Below are 20,000 nucleotides of genomic sequence, written 5' to 3'. Positions count from 1 at the left end.
GTTAAACCATCTTTAAAAAAATAGAGTTATTGTTGTCACAGTGTGAAAGTTCATTGAGTTCACCAAGTATAAATCTATAGTAAGGTAAAGGTAAACGTTCCCCTTGCACATATGTGCTATTTTTTCCCGACTCTAGGGGGCAGTGCTCATCTCCGTTTCAAAGCTGAAAAGCCAGCACTGTCCAAAGACGTCTCCGTGGTCATGTGGCCAGCATGACTAAACGGCAAAGGTGCATAGAACGCTGTTACCTTCCCACCGAAGGTGGTTCCTATTTTCCTACTTGCATTTTTACGTGCTTTTTAACTGCTAGGTTGGCAGAAGCTGGGACAAGTAACGGGATCTCACTCCATTACGCAGGATAGGGGATTCGAACCGCCAAACTGGCGACCTTTCTGATCGACAAGCTCATCATCTTAGTCACTGAGCCACCGCATCCCTTCCTAATCTACAGTACTATACTCAATTCTAAGACAATGTTTAGGATTTAAGAACATGTGAATATTTGGCAAGGATAAGAGAGGAAGATGGAGCTTAAAAAATCACAGCAAGATATGCTATAATGTAAAAAATGGCTTTAAACAGATTTGCATATTTCTTTCTTCATTGAAACAAATTGGTGGATTTCCACTCATTCCTTTAAAAGAGAGAAGCAAACCTTTAAGCATTTATATAGCTTCTTCAATGTTTCTTCAAACTGTTGGCATAAATACATCACACAAAACAGCTTTGATATTCATGGAATGGGTGCAGAGTAAACCCTTTCAACATGCTGTATAAAGTATGGCAACATGAACTGGCTGATACTATGTCATTGCTACCAATTCTGTTTCCAGGTCCACTGGATTTGCCAGTTTCTAGACTATTTTCAAAAACAACATTGTGAAGTACCCAGCAACAATTAAAAGAGAAAAGATATATACTTGAATGAATATAACCCAGCTAGAGGTGGTATATCAGCATAAACTCTTTTTATAAGTGGGGAAATGGGGAGATGTTGACTGGGGAATTCCAGCAGTTGTAGTCCACATATCTTAAACTTGCCAAAAAAATGCTTTAAAAAAACTGGTTTAAACCATTAACAGAATGCAGAAATCTTACTACTTGTAGCATAAAGATGTTTTACCCTGGATAACCAGCAGAGATCTGTAATTAATCTGTGTATATGAGTCTGAAAAGCACTTTGATTAAAAAAATACACATAATCATATTCTGGTCAATTTCTCTACAAACCTTTTAAAGCCAATTTGAAGGTTTTTGTGGTATGTTAATATTATATTTACTTAAGATTTTCAATAAATCAGCTTTAGTGTGGATATCACAATGTGTTAATTTTGCTGACATTATTTTGAAAAGAAATATGAATTTCTTCTACTCAAAACCTTTTTAAAAAATAAGAGTTTGAGACTCTAATGTTATAACAATAACTTGTGGTAATTGTTCATACCACTTGTTAAAATAGGATTTCCTATGTGAACTACAGAAATCAAGTTAATCCCCTTATTTTTTGTTTGAAAAGATATTTGTCACTTACTGACTTTTATACTTGGATTTCACATTAGTTGTATTCACACTTGTCTTCAGAATTTTCATGTAACATTCATTTTGAAATTAGATTCAACTCCAGTGTTACATTTGAACTAGTGAACTACACAGTCAGATTCTTACCATTTATTTACTTATTTATGGAAAGTATTTTATTCCACTATTTAGTGCTCTTAGGATCTCCAACAGAATGGAAAGAAAGAAAAAAGCAAGTTCTTCACGCTACTTTCATATCATGACCTCATATCTTATCATAAAATAAAGATATTCGGGTCATCTAACAGAATGGCTTACAGTGGCTTACAGTAAGTATGCCATATTACAGTTGTAACTAAGGTGAAAACAATTTATCATATGTGAGTAATACACTCCTCTTTTAATGTCAATTTTTATTTAAAATAATACAAAAGGTATATGTCATTTTATTTTAAATAAAAATAGATATTAAAAAGAGGAGTGCACTACTCACATATGATAAATCAGATATCTGAAGAGTAAGCATTAGTTGGAATATTCCAATGTTGCATCACCTATCAACAACTTTAAACTATAAATGGCTATAGAAATAATGCTGAAAACACTTTGCTTTTTTCTTGCGTACACAAATGCAGTCTAAAACGTTTCATATTAAGCACAAGAAAGCTTAAACTATTAATGACCAGAGTTCTGCCATTGTGTGAGTATAGAAGGCTTTGTCTCACCTAATCACAAAGGGAAGTGGACATTCTGGATCATAGCCCAAGTAGTTATTTATTATGTGGTGAAATGTTTAGAACATACAGGGAAAATAAGTAATTTCTTGACAGGCATTATGTTGTAATTCTACTTATGCCAGTAAGTGCACTGAAATGAAATAAAGTCCACTGTAACTTTAAACTAAACAACAAGTAATTGTCAAGCCAACCCATATACAAGAAGTCATTATAAGAAGGAAATTGCTTTTCATATCCAATAACCTGATTTGCTTATGCAATACAGCAATCATTGCTCATGGCTATAATTATCAATGCACATAATCTGTACTATGGATAAATCCACATGCGAACACACATATAACAATATCTGTCAAAGCTGACAAACTCCAGTAACAAGAACTGCTTAGATTTCTGACAAGTCCATTAATGGATTGCTAGCAGAGTAATACAACAGAATACAGAAATCCTATTAAAGTAATTCTTTTATATAACCTAATGTAATTAAGGCAGAGTTACTTTGAGTCTTTTTCTTCTACATTCTCCTCCCTCTGGATTCAGGAACTTCTTTCTTCTGTGCCGGCCATGTTTTCTCCCTTAACTGTCTTGTCTTGCTACCCTCCCTATTAGGTATTTCCTCACATGTTACATCCCTTCCACATAATTCAGTTAATCCTACAAGGGAAATGTCCCCTAAAAATTAAGATTCTGATAATATAATCAGGAAGGTTAATAAAATAGAATTAGCACAGCTATCAATTGATGCTTCCAGACATGACTCAAACAGCTTAGCCAGAAAACAATGTAATGTTTAATAGCAAAAGCCATTGAGCAATCAAAAAATAAAAATAATAATAATTTAGCAGCATGTTTCTTGGTTACCTGTCATCTCTCTGCAAAAATCATATAACAGTTTCTATAATTAAATATAGATCTGAAGCCTACATGAAATGGATCAAAAAACTCAGCTTTTACTATGAATAACTGAATTCATCACCTGGCATTCTCTCAAATCCTTTGCCAAGAAAAAGAATACTGACCATCAGCATATTGTTGAACTCATTTTTTTTCCAGATCCAGGCTAAGCTATTTTTACTAATAGTTTTATGAGCAAGGTATCTCACCTGCCAGTAAGTATTTTTTAATTAAATAAACAGATAATTCAGTCTCTTTTACAACTTCCCAAGCATTCCCTGCCAGCTTCAAGTCATTGATGCCAAAGAAAACCCTTTCTCTTTTACAATACTAATTAATTTTACTAGACAAATCCACGGAGCATGCATTGGAGTGAGAAGGCTGTCATTAAGGAGTAATAAATCATCAGTCATATCTTCCAATGCAACTTCTGCACAACTGAGCAAACTTTAGAAATAAATTAGGATGGAAACAGTGAAGGGATAGATTGGGATTTGGAGAAAGTGGCTGAGCATCTCATTGCAAACATACCCCTGGCCAGACAAAGATACTGCACAGAGTGTGCTATCTACAATAGAGAATCCTAAAAATATAGTATTTATAAAATATACCAGTAGTATTTTATAAATTTCCTAAATTAACTATTGAACATTATATTCAATGTTACATTTATAAAATGCAGACTTTACTCCCTAAATTAGCTATTTATAAATTCCTTAAATTAACTTTTTCTTTTCTTTTCATGACCCTGTAATCCTTTTTCAGGGTGGAGTTGGGGTAACTGAAAGGGCCTAGGTGGCAAGTGAGCGTCTTCACCTCTAGGTCACTGCGCCACTCCATAAATTCCCTAAATTAAATTAACGATTGGGCATAAAAATTATCCTGCTGCACAATATGAATTATGCCAACGTTAAATTAGCTTCCTATTATAAAACTTTTTGAAATATTTCCTTCATTAATGCAGTAATACTCTCTATATTACGATTATAAGTGAATTGCTCCAAGGCAAACACAAGGTCTGATGTATGATAACAGAGTGTGATGGGTTACAGATTACATGTGACTATACTTGTTGTGACAGCCATGAATTCTTAAATTTTCCCTGACCAAGTCCCAAGGCATGGAGGCTGAAATCACCCAGCATAATAAGGCAAGGAGACTTCAACACCAGCCCAGAGAACGGATCTATGAATCATAGATGCATCCATCTGAATAGCAAAGCAACCAAAAGGTAATCAGCTTGTTCCTACAGCCAAAACTAACATACTTGTTACCTTTAGAAGCCATCTCTGATCACAAGTATTATAGTATACTAATTTAACAAACCCATCCTTATCTATGTTATGGAAACAACTCATTGTGGCCTCTAAACAGACCATAAAGGCAACTGTTCAGAGTGCATCAGAATTGTAACTCCTCACATATTTATTATTGCATTGTTCAAGCCCTCAGAATGCTGTGGGGCTTTCTGTTTTAATCAAAGGACCAATGAGACTAAAAAGTATGTTGTTTGGCCTGTCCATCATTTTCCCTATTATGGCTGCAGACTGTGGAATGTTCCTTGCTTAGCGCTCACATTCTAGAAAGGCCTGCCCCTAGAGGGAAGAATACATTAGAGAGTGATTACCCAAGAGGAATGCTCTTTCATTTGATGCTGGTTGCTGTGAGGGCCATTTGCATGGCCACGCCAAAAACAGTTTTGACAGAGCTGATAGTTGTGGCACTGCTGGCATCGGTATCGGAAGCCCATCATGCTCTCACACCGGCAGTAAGAACATTCCACAGGATGGAAGACTTGAAGGAGATAAAAGGGAAAAAAAAGAATTAGTAAGAACTGCATCTGAAAAAACAGGCCTCTTTGTCCTAAGCTGCATAAAAGGTCCTCGGTGAGTCTAGTGCTCTGAAAATTCTACATATTGTACTTTAAATAGGAGTCATATATTGTCTATAAACTTCTAGTTCTACCCTTCTTTTTTCTGGATTTAGATAATAAGTGAAACCATAACTGAGCTGCAGTGGCGCAGTGGTTAGAGTGTAGTACTGCAGGCTATTTCTGCTGATCACCGGCTGCCAGCAGTTTGGCAGATCGAATCTCACCAAGCTCAAGATTCACTCAGTCTTCCATCCTTCCCAGGTGTAAAATGAGGACCCAGACTGTTGCAGACAATATGCTGGCTCTGTAAACTGCTTAGAGAGGACTGTAAAGCACTCCTTACTCAACCAAGGAACTGGGGAAGACCACTTGCAGGGTAGGGCTGAAGAATTTGTTCAGTATCTGCAGGATAAAATCGCTCAGATCCGGACAGGCTTGGACTCTGACTGGGTAGATTCGGGCGAGCCGACGGGGATGAATCTTGAGGAGACAATCTGGGATGGGTTTGACCCTGTGACCCCCGAAGGCATGGACAGGATTATGGGGAGACTCAGTGCTGCCACTTGTGTGCTGGACCCGTGTCCCTGTTGGTTAGTTTCGGCTTCCTGGGAGGTGACACGAGACTGGCTCCAGGCGATTACCAACGCTTCATTGAGAGAGGGGTTCTTTCCCACCGCCTTGAAGGAGGCGGTGGTGAGGCCCCTCCTCAAGAAGCCTTCCCTGGACCCAGCTTCTTTAGCCAACTATCGTCCGGTCTCCAACCTTCGCTTTGTAGCAAAGGTTGTCGAGAGTGTGGTAGCACGTCAGCTTCCCCAGTACCTGGATGAAGCTGTCTACCTGGATCCGTTTCAGTCGGGTTTCTTCTGCACGGTTCCCCCCCCCCGTTTTTCACGCTGAGCCATTGGGGGAGGTCAGAGGGAGAGAGAGACGGATTGAAGGGTGCAAAGAGATGGGGGCGTCCCATTTTGAGAAGCCTCCCTTAGCAAAAGATCGCTGAGAGGAGGAACGGGAGGATTCCCCACCCCACTCAGCGCTGTTTTCGATGGGAGGCTTTTCCCCCCTCTCAGCTCTTTTCCTTCCCAAAAAATCGCTGAGAGGAGGAAAGGGAAGATCCCCCACCCCACTCAGCGCTGTTTTCAATGGGAGGCTTTTCCCCCTCTCAGCTCTTTCCCTTCCCAAAAGATCGCTGAGAGGAGGAACGGGAGGATTCCCCACCCCACTCAGTGCTGTTTTCAATGGGAGGCTTTTCCCCCTCTCAGCTCTTTCCCTTCCCGAAAGATCACTGAAAGGAGGAAAGGGGGGTGAGCGAGCAATGGAGTGGCTTCTGGACGGGCAGGGGTGAGCGGGTGAGTGATAGGGGCGGGGCAGGAACTTACTTCCGGGTTCATTGACCAACAGATTCGCCCGAACCGGTGCAAACCGGCAGGAACCCACCACTGCATTGCACATTAAGTCCCACAAGTTTGACTTAAAGAGCACCCAGGTTTCAATAGATAATTCAGTGAACTTGGAAGCACAAAGCTCATACATGTAAAGAACAATTCAGGAGCATATGCCACATACCATTTTCAACATGGGCAAGTCTATGCATCAGAGGTAGCCACACAAGGCACTGGGGTGGAGGGTCAGCCATTAAGGTGTCTAAAAACATGTTTAATGTTACCTTTTTCTGCAAAATAAACAAAAGTTAAACACACATTGTTAAGACATATTGCTAAATGCATCCTTCTCTCTCCAAAATCCACTAATCTTAAATATAAAACAAATTCTGATTCAATTGTGGTTTTTTTTACTAGATAGGGTTTTGGTCTCAATACACTCAATATATTTTCCTATTACAGTTACAATAAATCTATAAAATAGGTTATTTGCATTAGAATTTAATTAGAAGGCTAAGCAGCATTGTTATCCTCTATGCTTTTCTTTAAAATAGATTTTAGAAATGTCTGTTTATTTTAGGATGAATGAACAAACGAATGAATATACCTACCCTACACATCAGGGAGCTGTGTTTTTCTAGAAAACTAGAAAGGGAACTGGTCTTTCATAGAGTCATCTTTTGTGATTAATTTGGAAGACACTGAATATAAGTCAGCATTTAAAGCCCTGTGTATCATCTCACATGAAGCTTACCTGCTGAGGAAAACATGTTCGCACAGAGTTTTCTGTGTATCCAAAAGAAGGCCCTTCAAAAACAGCTGTAGGAAGTTTCAGAACTTCTCTTAGAAACTGGTCAAATTTTGAAAATATCATCAGTCCATTGGAATCTGACATTTGAGAGAAACTATCTAAAATGTAGATCAAAGGCAGATATGAAAATGTAGCTCGCAATATGTTATAGGATATTTAATATTTAAACCCTAGCATTGAGCAGACAGTTCAGTAACGTGAATAGTAATAGGAACCAAGGTGGAATTGCAGGCTAATTCTGACGACTGTCAGTTGTTCGATTCTCACTGGCTCAAGGTTAACTCAGTATTCCATCCTTCTGAGGTAAAATGAGGTTGTTGGGGGCAATATGCTGACTCTATAAATTGCTTAGATAAGGCTGTAAAGCAACATGAGCTGTGGTGGCGGAGTGGTTAGAGTGCAGTACTGCAGGCTACTTCTGCTGACTGCTGGCTGCTTGCAATTTAGCTGTTCAAATCTCACCAGGCTCAAGGTTGGCTCAACCTTCTGAGGTGGGTAAAATGAGGATCCAGATTATTGGGGGCAATATGCTGACTCTGTAAACTGCTTAGAGAGGGCTGTAAAGCACCCTTGAAGCCGTATATAAGTGTAAGTAAATAAGTGCTATATAAGTCTAAGTGCTATTGCTATTGCTATAATGTTATATAATCTCATTTTATCTCACAGCAAAAAAAGCAATGATGAAAATAAGCAGTTTAAATGCCACAAAGTTGGTGTTTGACCATAAAATTTTAATAACAAATTATTAGCTCAAAATATTCAAAAGACTCACATCTTAACTTGTCCAGAATTTTTCCACCACACATAGTTGCCAACATTGCTTTTATGGAAAACACTGTCAATTTTCCATGACCTTCACTGTAAAAGATAAGCCATACTCATTACATAAGAAATTTTCAATTACTGCCGGAGCAAGAAAGCACCTGGTTTATGGACACCTACCATTTTATTCAACAGGACAACATGCAACAATATTTGTCCAAAAAGCTACTTTTCTGCTAGGAAAAAAAAATACTATAGGGAAAGAGAGCTAACTGAATTGAAGAGGAATCCAGCTCATCTATTATACAACACAAGCAGTTTCTGGGAGTGTTAAATCAAGATCAGATACCTAAAATGCACATATCTTCTATCTGAAAAAAGAATTCTGCTTATACACTAATTGTTTATGGGATTTTAATTCTATGGGAGTTATTTGTGTTAATTCTGTGGTAGATTCTGTTTGTAGTTCTCAATTGCCTCAGTGTTCCAAACTATTTACAAAGACAGTTTCACTTAGCTGGATGTGTGTAGATTTGGGAAGCTATCAATTGCCTTGCCAATATTGTCATTTTCTATATCAATATCTCTATCAAAAGAGCACAATCAGTGGCAATTTAAATATTATATGCATGGTACTTCTTACACCTTTGCCAAACCAAGAGACTATATATGAGAGCTTAGTATGTAAGAGTCGTAAGAGTTATGTTCAGGTTGCTATACATCACAGTGATAAAAAAGCTCGTAAGAAGTTTTTGGACAAGTCTGTTTTCATATTCTGAAATATTCTTATTCAGCAGTTATTTATGGCTAAAAGAAAACTGACCAGATGTGATGACTCAATCCAACCAATCTCTTTTGCTTCTCTCTTCTTTCTTAAATTAAATATAGCTGCTAAATAAATTTTGAAGTCTTAGCCTCTACTCCTCACCCTGCAAATGAATCCTTCCAAATTATTCCCAGTCAATATATTCCTATTCTGCTTTAAACTAACTACATATTTATTTTAAGCAAGTTTTCTTTGTAAATAGACTGTTTTTTACTTCCTTCAGTTGTTCACAGCCTGCTTCCTTCCCTCTGCAGGAACTGAAACATTTTCTTTCTTTCAACTTCCACCTCCACAACAAAATTTAAAAAAAAATCCAAAAAAACCAAACCAAAGCTTGGCACAGATCTGTTCTCTTTTATCATCTGGAAGCTAGAGAAACAAGTTAAAAGTCAAAAGTCTGTCTGCAAACTGGCATTTGCAGACTAGAAACAAAGATCAAGAAAAAATGTATAATTTCCTGGCATTTTAACCCAGGTTTCAAAACAGATGCTCACAATAATGTTTCTTAGGGAAGCAAGGATGTTTAATTTTCCTCTTTAAAAAAACCCATATAAATGACTTAAACTTCTACAGAACAATGCCGTTTGCTCTAGTTAGTCTTTTCCCTTAATGTGGGAGGAAAGATTGCCAGTTGCTCAGTGAAAAAGGAAAAGCACCCTCATCAGGCAACGACTAATAGGAAAAATGTGTTGGCTACCAACTACATCAGTGTTTCTCAAACTTGGCGACTTTAAGTTCTGTGGACTTCAACTCCCAGAATTCCCCAGCCAGCTATGCTGGCTGGGGGATTCTGGGAGTTGAAGTCCACAGGACTTAAAGTTGCCAAGTTTGAGAAACACTGAACTACATACATAATTTAATGTTTTAAATAGAAGGCTTCTGAACAGTGTTGGGATTCAAAAAAATTTACTACCAGTTCTATGGGCGTGGCTTGATGGGCGTGGCATTGCTTGGAGTGTGTGGCTTGGTGGGCATGGTAGGGGAAGGATACTGTAAAATCTCCATTCCTATCCCACTCCAGGGGAAGGATACTGCAAAATCCCCATTTCCTCCTGATCAACTGGGACTCAGGAGGAGGAGAATAGATGGGGATGGGGCCAGTCAGAAGTGGTATTTACCGGTTCTCCGAACTACTCAAAATTTCTGCTACCGGTTCTCCAGAACTGGTCAGAACCTGCTGAATACCACCTCTGTTTCTCAATCAAGAAAGCACAGTATCTACTATAGTAGTTTGTAGTCAAGGAAAAGTAAAGCAGTTGCCACTCCCTGTATTACAATCTAAAAGACACAAGAGGGAAAAGAATAAGGAAAAATACAGGCGATCCTTGCTTAATGACCATTTGTACAGTGACCATACTTATAATGGGGTTGACCGAGTAGTACTTATGACCAGTTTTTGAAATTCTGGCCATTGCAGCATCTCTGAGGTCACTTGGTCACCATCTGCAACCTTCTTTGCCAGCTTCTTACAAGCAAAATCAATGGGGAAGCCAGAAGTTCACAAATAGTGACCATATGACACTCTCTTAATGATGGCTCAGTTGCTGCTTAATGACAGCTACTAGGAAGTGCTGCAACTGCCATAACTAAGCAACACAGTTATGTGACTATATCACTTAGCAGCAGAAATTCTGTCTCAACTACTGTTGTTAACCAAGGACTACCTACCGTATTTTTCGGAGTATAAGACGCACCGGAGTTTAAGATGCATGGTTCTGAAGAGACAAATTTTTTAAAAAGTAGGTAGGTAGATAGAGGGATAGAGAGGGAGAGAAAGAGAGAGAAATATAGTAGGTAGATAGGGAGAGAGAGAGAGAGAATAGTTAGGTAGATAGGTAGGTAGGTAGGTAGAGGGATAGAGAGAGAGAGAAACACAGTAGATAGATAGGGAGAGAGAGAGTAGGTAGATTGGTAGGTAGAGGGATATAGAGAGCAATACAGAAGGTAGGTAGGTAGGGAGAGAGAGAGAATAGGTAGGTAGGTAGAGGGGGAGAGAGAGAAAGAGAGAAATACAATAGATAGGGAGGGAGAGAGAGTAGGTAGGTAGGTAGATGTTTCCAGGTGTATTTATCCATGTACTGGAGAAGGAAATCACTGACAATCTGCAGCACCTAAGACTTTGTTTCTGCTGGCACAGCACTTGATCAATGTAATTTTCATCAATCAAGTTAAAGAGCTTTCCAAAAGGGGAAAAAAGTTTTTGCACTCTGCAAATCTCCCAAAAAAGGGGCCTGGTTTTTTTTTTAAAGGCATGAATAGCCTTGGGGGGGGGGGGGCTTGCAGAGTGTTCCGGGGGGGGCAGAAATGAGCATAAAACGGCCCATTTTTCATGAAAACGGGCCCGTTTTTTGACAAAAAAATTGCATGCATAGCCTTATGGAGGCTTATAGAGTGCTGCTGGGGGCTGGGAGCGGGCAAAAAATGGCCCATGTTTTGCTCATTTCTGCCTTCCCCAGTCCCCAGGAGCTCTCTATAAGCCTCCATAAGGGTATGCACGGCCATTTTGGTGAAGGGGCGGGGCTTCAGGAGGCAAAAAATGCTGCATTCGGTGTATAAGATGCACTCAGATTTCCAGCCTCTTTTTTGAGGAAAAAAGGTGCGTCTTATACTCCAAAAAATACGGTATAGGCTCCAACTTGGGTTCTATAGATCTCAGGCTTACTCCAGCCCACCTAGTTTTTGGTCAGAAGAAACATAGATTGCTTCAAGAACAAAACCACTTGCCTATCATATGCTGCTATCATGAAGTTGAGGAGAAGGCTGATGGATTGCTCCACACTGATCTGGTGAGTAGATGGAAGGCGTTTATTCAGCTGATAGTAAATGGAAGAAATGATAGTTTCTAGTCGAGATACATTGATCTCTGTATTATGGTCCAATGTGTTAAGGCCATTATCTCTGAAGGCTTCAATCATATTCCAGATATCCACAAGATGTACTGGAAAAACAAAAACATTACAAATATTATACAAAAATAATTGTAAGGTTTCTATATTGCGTCAATATATGAACTCCTAAGTAGTATGCAATTAAGGGATTATATCAGGGGTGTCCAAACTTGGCAACTTTAAGACTTGTGGACTTCAACTCCCAGAATTCCCCAGCCAGCTCTGCTGGCTGGGGAATTCTGGGAGTTGAAGTCCACAAGTTTTAAAGTTGCCAAGTTTGGACACCCCTGGATTATACAGTATGTACAACCATCAAAAGTAAGAATAACAACAATGAGCAGAATTTCTGGTGCCATGTGTCAGAGCAAAATCAAATTCCAAAAGTCATCTAGAAAAGCTGCATCTTAAAAGTTTCAGAATAACCTTGAGCATGGGGATTATTTTCACCCGAGGGGGAGCTCACTGAAAATGTTCAGCTCCATGTAGTTTTGCTGCCACACCTTACAATAAGTGGAACATTTGCTGTTTACTTGCACTAGGCAAGCAAATTCTACCCAGAATAGGCAACAAGTGATGTAAGGTGTTATAAATAAAATCAGGTGAAAGAAAGGAAGGAAGGAAGAAAGGAAGGAAGGAAGGAAGGAAGGAAGGAAGGAAGGAAGGAAGGAAGGAAGGAAGGAAGGAAGGAAGGGGGTGGGAGGGAGGAAGATACAGGGTGGGGAATACCTGCCTTGGTAATAAAATGTGTGAAAGGGACCTCAGAATTATAGCTGAAAGAGTTACCAGTGTGACTTAACTACTGTATTAAAAAAAACAAATAGAGGCTTTTTAATGCCTCAATAGAAGTATAGTTTCTAAATCACAGAAAGTAATATTACTACTATATTCTGCATTGGTCTGAGGCTACCTTATGTATTTATCCACTTCTGAGTACCACTATTTCAGGAAGATGCAAAGAAATTGGATAGAATAGGAGAATCATAGCATGGAAACTTACAAGAAATGGAAAGAACTGGAAATGTTTAGCCTTGGTGTGTGGGGGAAGACTACAGGAGGGTCATACATATAGTCAAGGTCTGTCCTCTGTCACCCCAAACATTATTTCATGGAGTAATAAATAATAAACTAGAGATAGTAAGCTGTTTGAATTGGAGCAATTAAATTAACCCCAACTACAGAACATTCTGTTCCCACTCTGATCTACTGTACTAAATAATTCAGCGATTTCCAGGAGCAAATCCTACAAATCAGAAGGCAATTTGAAGTGGTCCAGGAGAAAGTTCTCCAGAATATTCCACTAATCAAATCAGTAAATTTTGCACATTCCTGGGCTTAAATTACAAGAAGACAATAGCTGGCTGAATGTTAGGAAAAAGCATGCTAACTGTAAAAACAGCTTGGCTGTGGTGCCAATTATCCAGGGCGGTGATGGGTTCCTTTTGACATGTTGAAGCAGAGGCCAGAAAAACCATCTGTTAAAGATGCTTTAATAATTAACTCCTGCACAGTAAGCCAGGACTTGGACTCCAGGGCTAAACAGCCTCTTTCATTTCTATGATTTTATAGCTACTAATATACCCTTTGTTGCAATCCTAGCTATATATTTTAAAAAAGGAAATTCTTCTATGAAAGAATCGTGTCATAATAAAAATTGCGAGATTTCCTTCATAAAAATAACTTATATTTACCTACGAATGTAGGTTAAAATAAGTACTCCAAAATTCAGAGTGCCATGATCCTTAGAATTTTGTGATTCCATGAATGAAACAGGCTGTGCTCTAAAAGTTACTAATTAACTGAAGGGAATAGTTTGTTTTGTTCCAGTGAACACTATGCCAACATGAGCTCTCCATCATCTTCAATTTCTTGATGCTATATTATTATGTATTCATTAATACACCCTCTTCTTGTGTCATTATTTTTTTAACAAGTAACAGGAATTTGCTCTGTACCACATAATGCTATTATAATTAACACATACTTCCTCCTAACACATTTTTTCCTGCCCTGCCTTTCGGCATATCTTCAAAATTGTACATTATACTCTCAGCTTTAGGTCTTTTAAGAAGTACTAGACTACATAAGGGATGCGGTGGCTCAGTGGCTAGGACACTGAGCTTGTTGATCAGAAAGGTCGCCAGTTCGAATCCCTAACACCGTGTAACGGAGTGAGCTCCCGTTACTTGTCCCAGCTTCTGCCAACCTAGCAGTTTGAAAGCACGTAAAAATGCAAGTAGAAAAATAGGAACCACCTTTGGTGGGAAGGCAACAGTGTTCCGTGCCTCTTCGGCATATAGTCATGCTGGCCACATGACCACGGAGACGTCTTCAGACAGCGCTGGCTCTTCGTCTTAGAAATAGAGATGAGCACCGCCCCCTAGAGTCGAGAATGACTAGCACATATGTGCAAGGGGAACCTTTACATTTACCTTTGGACTATACAATCCTCATTGAATACTATCTTCTATTTCATGAAAGGTAAAATTTTATCGACTGCCACAGGATTTGATTTATTCAGGCACCTTTGTTTTCAACACTGTATTGAGGATTTTCTCTAACTTCCACATCACCTTCATTTGATAGCGGTCAGTGTGGAAGATATAAAGAGTCCTTTGGATTGCATTAAAAAGACCCACGATATCTACACTGACCAAGATGAAAGTAGCTTTTTCCCCTCTTTGTTACACTTGCATTTGTCAATGTCTAATAATCAAGTCAAGATGAGGTGAATAGAAGCAAGTGAGAAGTTAGGACAAATATTTCTAAGTTCTGATTGCTATGAACAGCATGTAAAAGAAACGAACCCCATAACTTTTTGTCAAATTCTGTAAATAGCACAAATGAATCCACTCCTCATATTCTTTCTTTTCACTTTCACGTATCTAGATCCAGCAGCTAGAGTTGACATTTAATTTTTTGAAAAAAAGAAAAGAAAATTGTAAAGGTATGAGCCATGGTGGCACAGTAGTATTGCTGGGTAATTCTGCTGACTGCTGAATTCAGCAGTTCGATCCTGACCGGTTCAAAGTTGACTCAGCCTTCCAGCCTTCCGAAGTCAGTAAAATGAGGACCCAGATTGTTGGGGGCAATATGCTGACTCTGTAAAATACTTAGAGAGGGCGGTAAAGCACTGTGAATCAGTATATAAGTACTATTGCTATTGTTTGGGTTATAATGGCATTGGGATAAGTGCTATGGCCATAAAGTGCAATGCCACATGATCACATTGCTTAAGGATAGCAATCCCAGCTCTCTTGGTTGTCATCAAAATCACAAGATGCACAGACTGTTAAGCAGAAAGTGTTGGGGGTCCAGAGAAAGGAGTGAGTGAGTGCTGTGGGGGGGATAGAGCCAGTATAGGCCCTGGGACGGCCGGTGCAAGCCGCACACGAGTCAAGAGAGGGGGAGAAACACTTGGGAGGGCCAGTGCAGGCCATGTATGATTAGAAGGAGGTTGGGAAGGACTTGGGAGGCCTGATGCAGGTCATGAGATAGAAGAGGGCCTGGATGAGGTCAATGGAGGCTACCTGTGGATGGAGGCTGCTACGGGTGAGGCCGACATACTGGAGCAACTTACGACCGTCCCTGCCAGCTTTCCCATTGATCTTCCTTATCAAATGGTGACCACATGACCATGGTCTCTGCAATGTTGTAATCACCAAGTGGCAACCTGAGCACCCAGATTGCAATCAGATGGCTGCAGGGGCGCTGCCAGGGCCAGAACTCTGGGGACCAGCCATACGCCCATTTATTTCAGCATAGCAGTAAATTTGAACAATTGCTGAACAAATGAACACAAGCCAAGGACTGTCTGTACCACAACCCATTCCCAGGGCTGCATATGGCTCCAGTTCTCATTTCTCAGCCTCCTAGAGATCATGACTGCTGAAAACCAAAGGCATAATTTCTTAGCATTCTGAAATGGAACTCCTAAGCAACACGTAAGTCCTAAAATGGGTACATTCATTAACCACCCCTTTAACTACTCCAAAAATGTATACCTGCCTACATGTGAGGGAGTTCCCATTTATTTTCTGTCATCCTCAGCCAAAATGAATTCACCTTGTGGCCCATTCCTGCATTAATTATTTGTTTGTATAATTTAATTTAGGTACGCCAAACTCACTTGGCATGGCTCCCAACATAATAAATTTTTAAAACACAATAGAAAAACAAAACAAGATGGTAACTGGTCACTGTATACAAAACACACACACACTCATACGTAAAAAAACGCATCCTCCATCCAGTTTAACCCAGGGCCTAGGACCGTGATGGCGAACCTATGACACGTGTGCCAGAGGTGGCACGCAACACTCTCTTTGATGGCACATGAGCTGTTGTCCCAGTTCAGCTTCGCCGCGTATGCACGCGCACCTCCCACCAGCCAGCTGGTCTTTGGGTCTCTGCCATGCATGCGCAGGGTGCATGTGTAATGGGACCAGGGGGCACATGTGGGGGGGTATGTGCATGGGGGCAGGGTGCATGCACGGGGGTACGCATGCATTGCATTTTGGCGGTTTGGGCATGCGCATTCTCACACACGCAATTTCGGCACTAGGTCCGGAAAGGTTAGCCATCACTGGCCTAAGAGAACAAGCAGGTCATCACAGCCTTGTAGAATGCCAATATGGTAGGATTTCAAGGGAGATTTCATCCCAGAGATTCTTATTTACAACCTTTATTTATGAAAGAATAGAATAGGTTAAGAATGCATTTTTGAAGTACTGAGTGTTTACAACATGCCACAGAAAGGGAAATCAGTAGTTTAGGGTCCAGGCCCATCATATTGTAGAAATTCAGCCTCTTTAAGTTCATTGGATGAACCAATCTATCAGGTTAAGCTATTATATATTTATTGCACTCATTGAGGATTTGAGGGAAGGGTGTTTATAATGACATATGGTGCTTGCAAGTATAGGAAAGCCCAGGAAGGAGGCTGTAGGGTGCCTGCAAGCAAAGGGAGGCCTGGTAGGGGTAGGGGGAATATATCCAAAATCAGGGAGACCCCAAAAAAGAGGAGGATGACGGATATGTGCAAGTCCATAAGTGTCAGGAAAGGAGGGTGCAGGGGTGTCCGCAAAAGCAGTGAAGCCCAGGAAGAAGGATGTGGGGTGTATGCAAGCTTAGAGAAGCTTGAGAAGGAGGGTGCGGGATGCGTGCGAGTACAGGAAAGTCAGGGAAGGAAGGTGCGGGTTGTGTACAACATAGGAAAATCTAGGAAGGAGGGAGCAGGATGCATGTGAACACAGGGAGGCTGGGAAGAAGATCGCTGGTAGAGGGAGCCAAACTATTCTCCAAGGCACCTGAGGGTAGAACAAGAAGCAATGGGTGGAAACTAATCAAGGAGAGAAGCAACTTAGAACTGAGGATAAATTTCCTGACAGAACAATTAATCAGTGAAACAGCTTGCCTCCAGAAGTTGTGAATGTCCCAACACTGGAAGTTTTTAAGAAGATGTTGGATAGCCATTTATCTGAAACGGTATAGGGTTGCCTGCCTAGGCAGGGGGTTGGACTAGAAGACCTCCAAGGTCCCTTCCAACTCTGCTATTGTATTGTATTGTATGTGTGAGTGCAGGAGGGCCCAAGATGGGGGGATGTAATTAGATGTGTAAGGAAGGACGGGGACCTTACCAAAACAACTTGCAACCTTCCCCACAATCTTCCCCATTGATTTTGCTTATAGGAAGCTAGCAGGAAAGGTGCTGCACTGTTGGAAGCATGAGCACCTGAAGTGTGATCAGGTGACTGCAGGAGCACTGCAATGGCCAGAACTTCAAGGGCTAGTCATAAGTACACTTGTTCAGTGCCATCACAACTTCAAACAGTCATTAAAGTGGTCGGTAATATAGGTATACCTGTACATACATAAACAAATAAAAAGCATACCTTGTATCTTGAACATCACATGTTATATAAACACACATTTATATAAAATAAATATTGTGTTTTGTTAACTCAGGCTTAGTATTTAGTATATTGTATAAAACCAGTTATATGTATCAACAAAATATTTTGAATAATATTAGTTTTTGTGGAAATTCTACACCAACTTGAAAAGCATCGTAACAGCAATTCTTCCACTAAACAGAAAGAGTAGGATTTTTTCCATTGTCTATTATCACTTCAAAATGTTCACATTTTCCATCATGACTGAAAAATTGTTTGAGCTGTTGATTTGAAGCATTGTCAAGCTTTTTATCTTTACTCTCCTCCAAAGTCATATTTTTTACTTACAATTACATCTTTTTTGCACAAATCTGAGTTTGCAGGCAGTCCGATATGTTGACAGCCGGATGACATCAAAATTCTGAGCCCCTACAAATTAAAGCAAAGAGCTTTCCCCACATGTATTTCAATTTTAAAATGAAAAAGAGGACTTTTATTACATTATGATGTCCAACTACAACTGCAACTACATTAGAAACTTAATCCTTAAGGAGTTGTAAACTTTTATCTAGATTGAACTAATTCTGTATCATACTCCACCCTCTCTCGTGTGTGTTCAATTATTCCACCACATAAAAAGTAACCAATGTATGGTTAGCTATCATATTAAAAAGAATATTTATCTATGGCATTTTTGCACTTTGCATACATTTTTTTGCATTTATGTGGCAAACATTTAGCTTATTTATACATTGCATAAGGAGTATGAAATAATACGTTCTATCATTCAAATTTACCATCACAGTGAGATGGTGGAATGGGAAAAGGTAATATAAGGTCACCACTAAATCTTATTTAAAGACTGATGCTAGGGCACAAACTCTCAACAAACAACACCCTGTTATTTCAATGTAATAATTTAGAAGAAACAGGACCTGATTACATTCTTTGAAGAGGCTGCAACACATTTTTAAATGAAGTTTCAAACTTTTAAGACTTCTACTTACTCATTTCCATGAAGAGCTGTCTTTTCTCTGCCATCGTCCTCCTCCTCTTTCCACTTTCTTCAATCATCCTAAAAACAAATTTAGAATTTGAGTAGGCTGTTCGGAGAAAATTTAGATACCAAGAAGAAAATCAAAAATTCTTTCATTATTCATCTGTTATGGCAGAAAACAGCCAACCAACCAACCAGAAGAAGCCACTTGGGAAATATAAACTACTATATATTCACTAAGTTAAACTATGCAGAGCAGGAAGCAAATACCAGAAGTTCAAAGACACTTCCACACCTCTGTTTCAATAAAGATCCATAATAATTAACTTGCCACTGCAACCACCAGCAAATAAGCTTGAAGAACAGTTAATTTACTGTTGGGTTGGGAGATTCAAAAGGGGAAATATGTGCTTCTTCCTAAACTACACTAAGCACAAGCTCTTCTTTCTATTATGAACTGTTCGGTTAAATATAGCCCCTAATGGTGCAATTATAATTTTCATGGTGAGGATATTCTAAAAAAAAAAAAAAATCTTGCAGCTATGAACAGATGGTTGGTCCTTTCCTGTTGGCTTCATTATTAAATCAGTTTAAGAAATGAGAGTATCAAGATGGAGTTATATGAGATCCCTTTAGTATAGTTAAGAACTACTGTATTTTTCGGACTATAAAATGCTCCGGACTATAAGATGCACCTAGTTTTTGGAGAGGAAAACGAGAAAAAAATCTGCCTCTCAGCAATTTGCCTCCTTGCAGCAAACAGCAAGCAGCCTGGTCAGCCTCAGCACAGCCTGATTTAGCATGAGCAGCTGATTGGCGGTTGGATCTGCCTCCCGGAATACTGCCTATCAGCTGTTCCAGGCTGCGGGGATCACCACCGCCCCCGTTGCTGCTGCCGCCTATCGCCGCCTCCGCACACCCCATTTTTGTGCTGAAAACGGGATGTGCGGAGGCCAAAAATGGGGCCCACAGATTGCGATGGCGATCCCCGCAGTCTGGAACAGCTGGTAGGTGTTATTCCAGGAGGCAGATCCAACAGCCAATCAGCTGCTCGTGCTAAATCAGGCTGTGCTGAAGCTGGCCAGGCTGTTTGCTGCAAGGAGGCAAATTGCTGGGAGGCAGAGGCCGAAGGCTGGGAGCCAGCGGGTGGGCGGGGTTTCATCAACATTTGCTGTATAAGACGCACAGACATTTCCACCCACTTGGGGCGGGAGGAAATGCATCTTATACACTGAAAAATAAGGTAACTTTTTTTTACTATCACATTGATTTTTATTTTTAAAAAAATCCAGGAATTCAAGATCACCGGTAACAATCAACTTGCAATCACAATTGGGAACAGAATTTATATTGCTAAGCAAGGCAGTTAAATGAATCATGCACTATTTTATGACCTTTTTTGCCAGTTAAGTGAATCATGAAGT

The 20,000-nt window shown here is 39.9% G+C and overlaps 1 protein-coding gene across 9 annotated transcripts in view; it reads right to left on the bottom strand.

Annotated features, from left to right (window-relative positions):
• Positions 1-20,000, bottom strand: part of DTNB (dystrobrevin beta) — a 130,761-nt gene that overhangs the window by 91,606 nt on the left and 19,155 nt on the right. For all 9 annotated transcript variants that reach the window (XR_014174472.1, XR_014174473.1, XM_081942369.1 and 6 more), the window contains exons 2-8: positions 18,587-18,654; positions 17,928-18,008; positions 11,525-11,738; positions 7,985-8,070; positions 7,156-7,310; positions 6,586-6,691; positions 4,777-4,943 (exon numbers count right to left, since the gene is read on the bottom strand). Coding sequence is in view for 7 of the 9 variants with exons in the window: in XM_081942369.1 (XP_081798495.1) it covers positions 4,777-4,943; positions 6,586-6,691; positions 7,156-7,310; positions 7,985-8,070; positions 11,525-11,738; positions 17,928-18,008; positions 18,587-18,653 (876 nt within the window). In the remaining 2 variants the exon portion in view is untranslated. The remainder of the gene's footprint in view (positions 1-4,776; positions 4,944-6,585; positions 6,692-7,155; positions 7,311-7,984; positions 8,071-11,524; positions 11,739-17,927; positions 18,009-18,586; positions 18,655-20,000) is intronic.

Source organism: Natrix helvetica (assembly GCF_964273705.1).
Source record: "Natrix helvetica genome assembly, chromosome: 2".
Classification (NCBI taxonomy): Eukaryota; Metazoa; Chordata; class Lepidosauria; order Squamata; family Natricidae; genus Natrix; species Natrix helvetica.
This window is presented reverse-complemented; position numbering and strand designations above follow the sequence as displayed.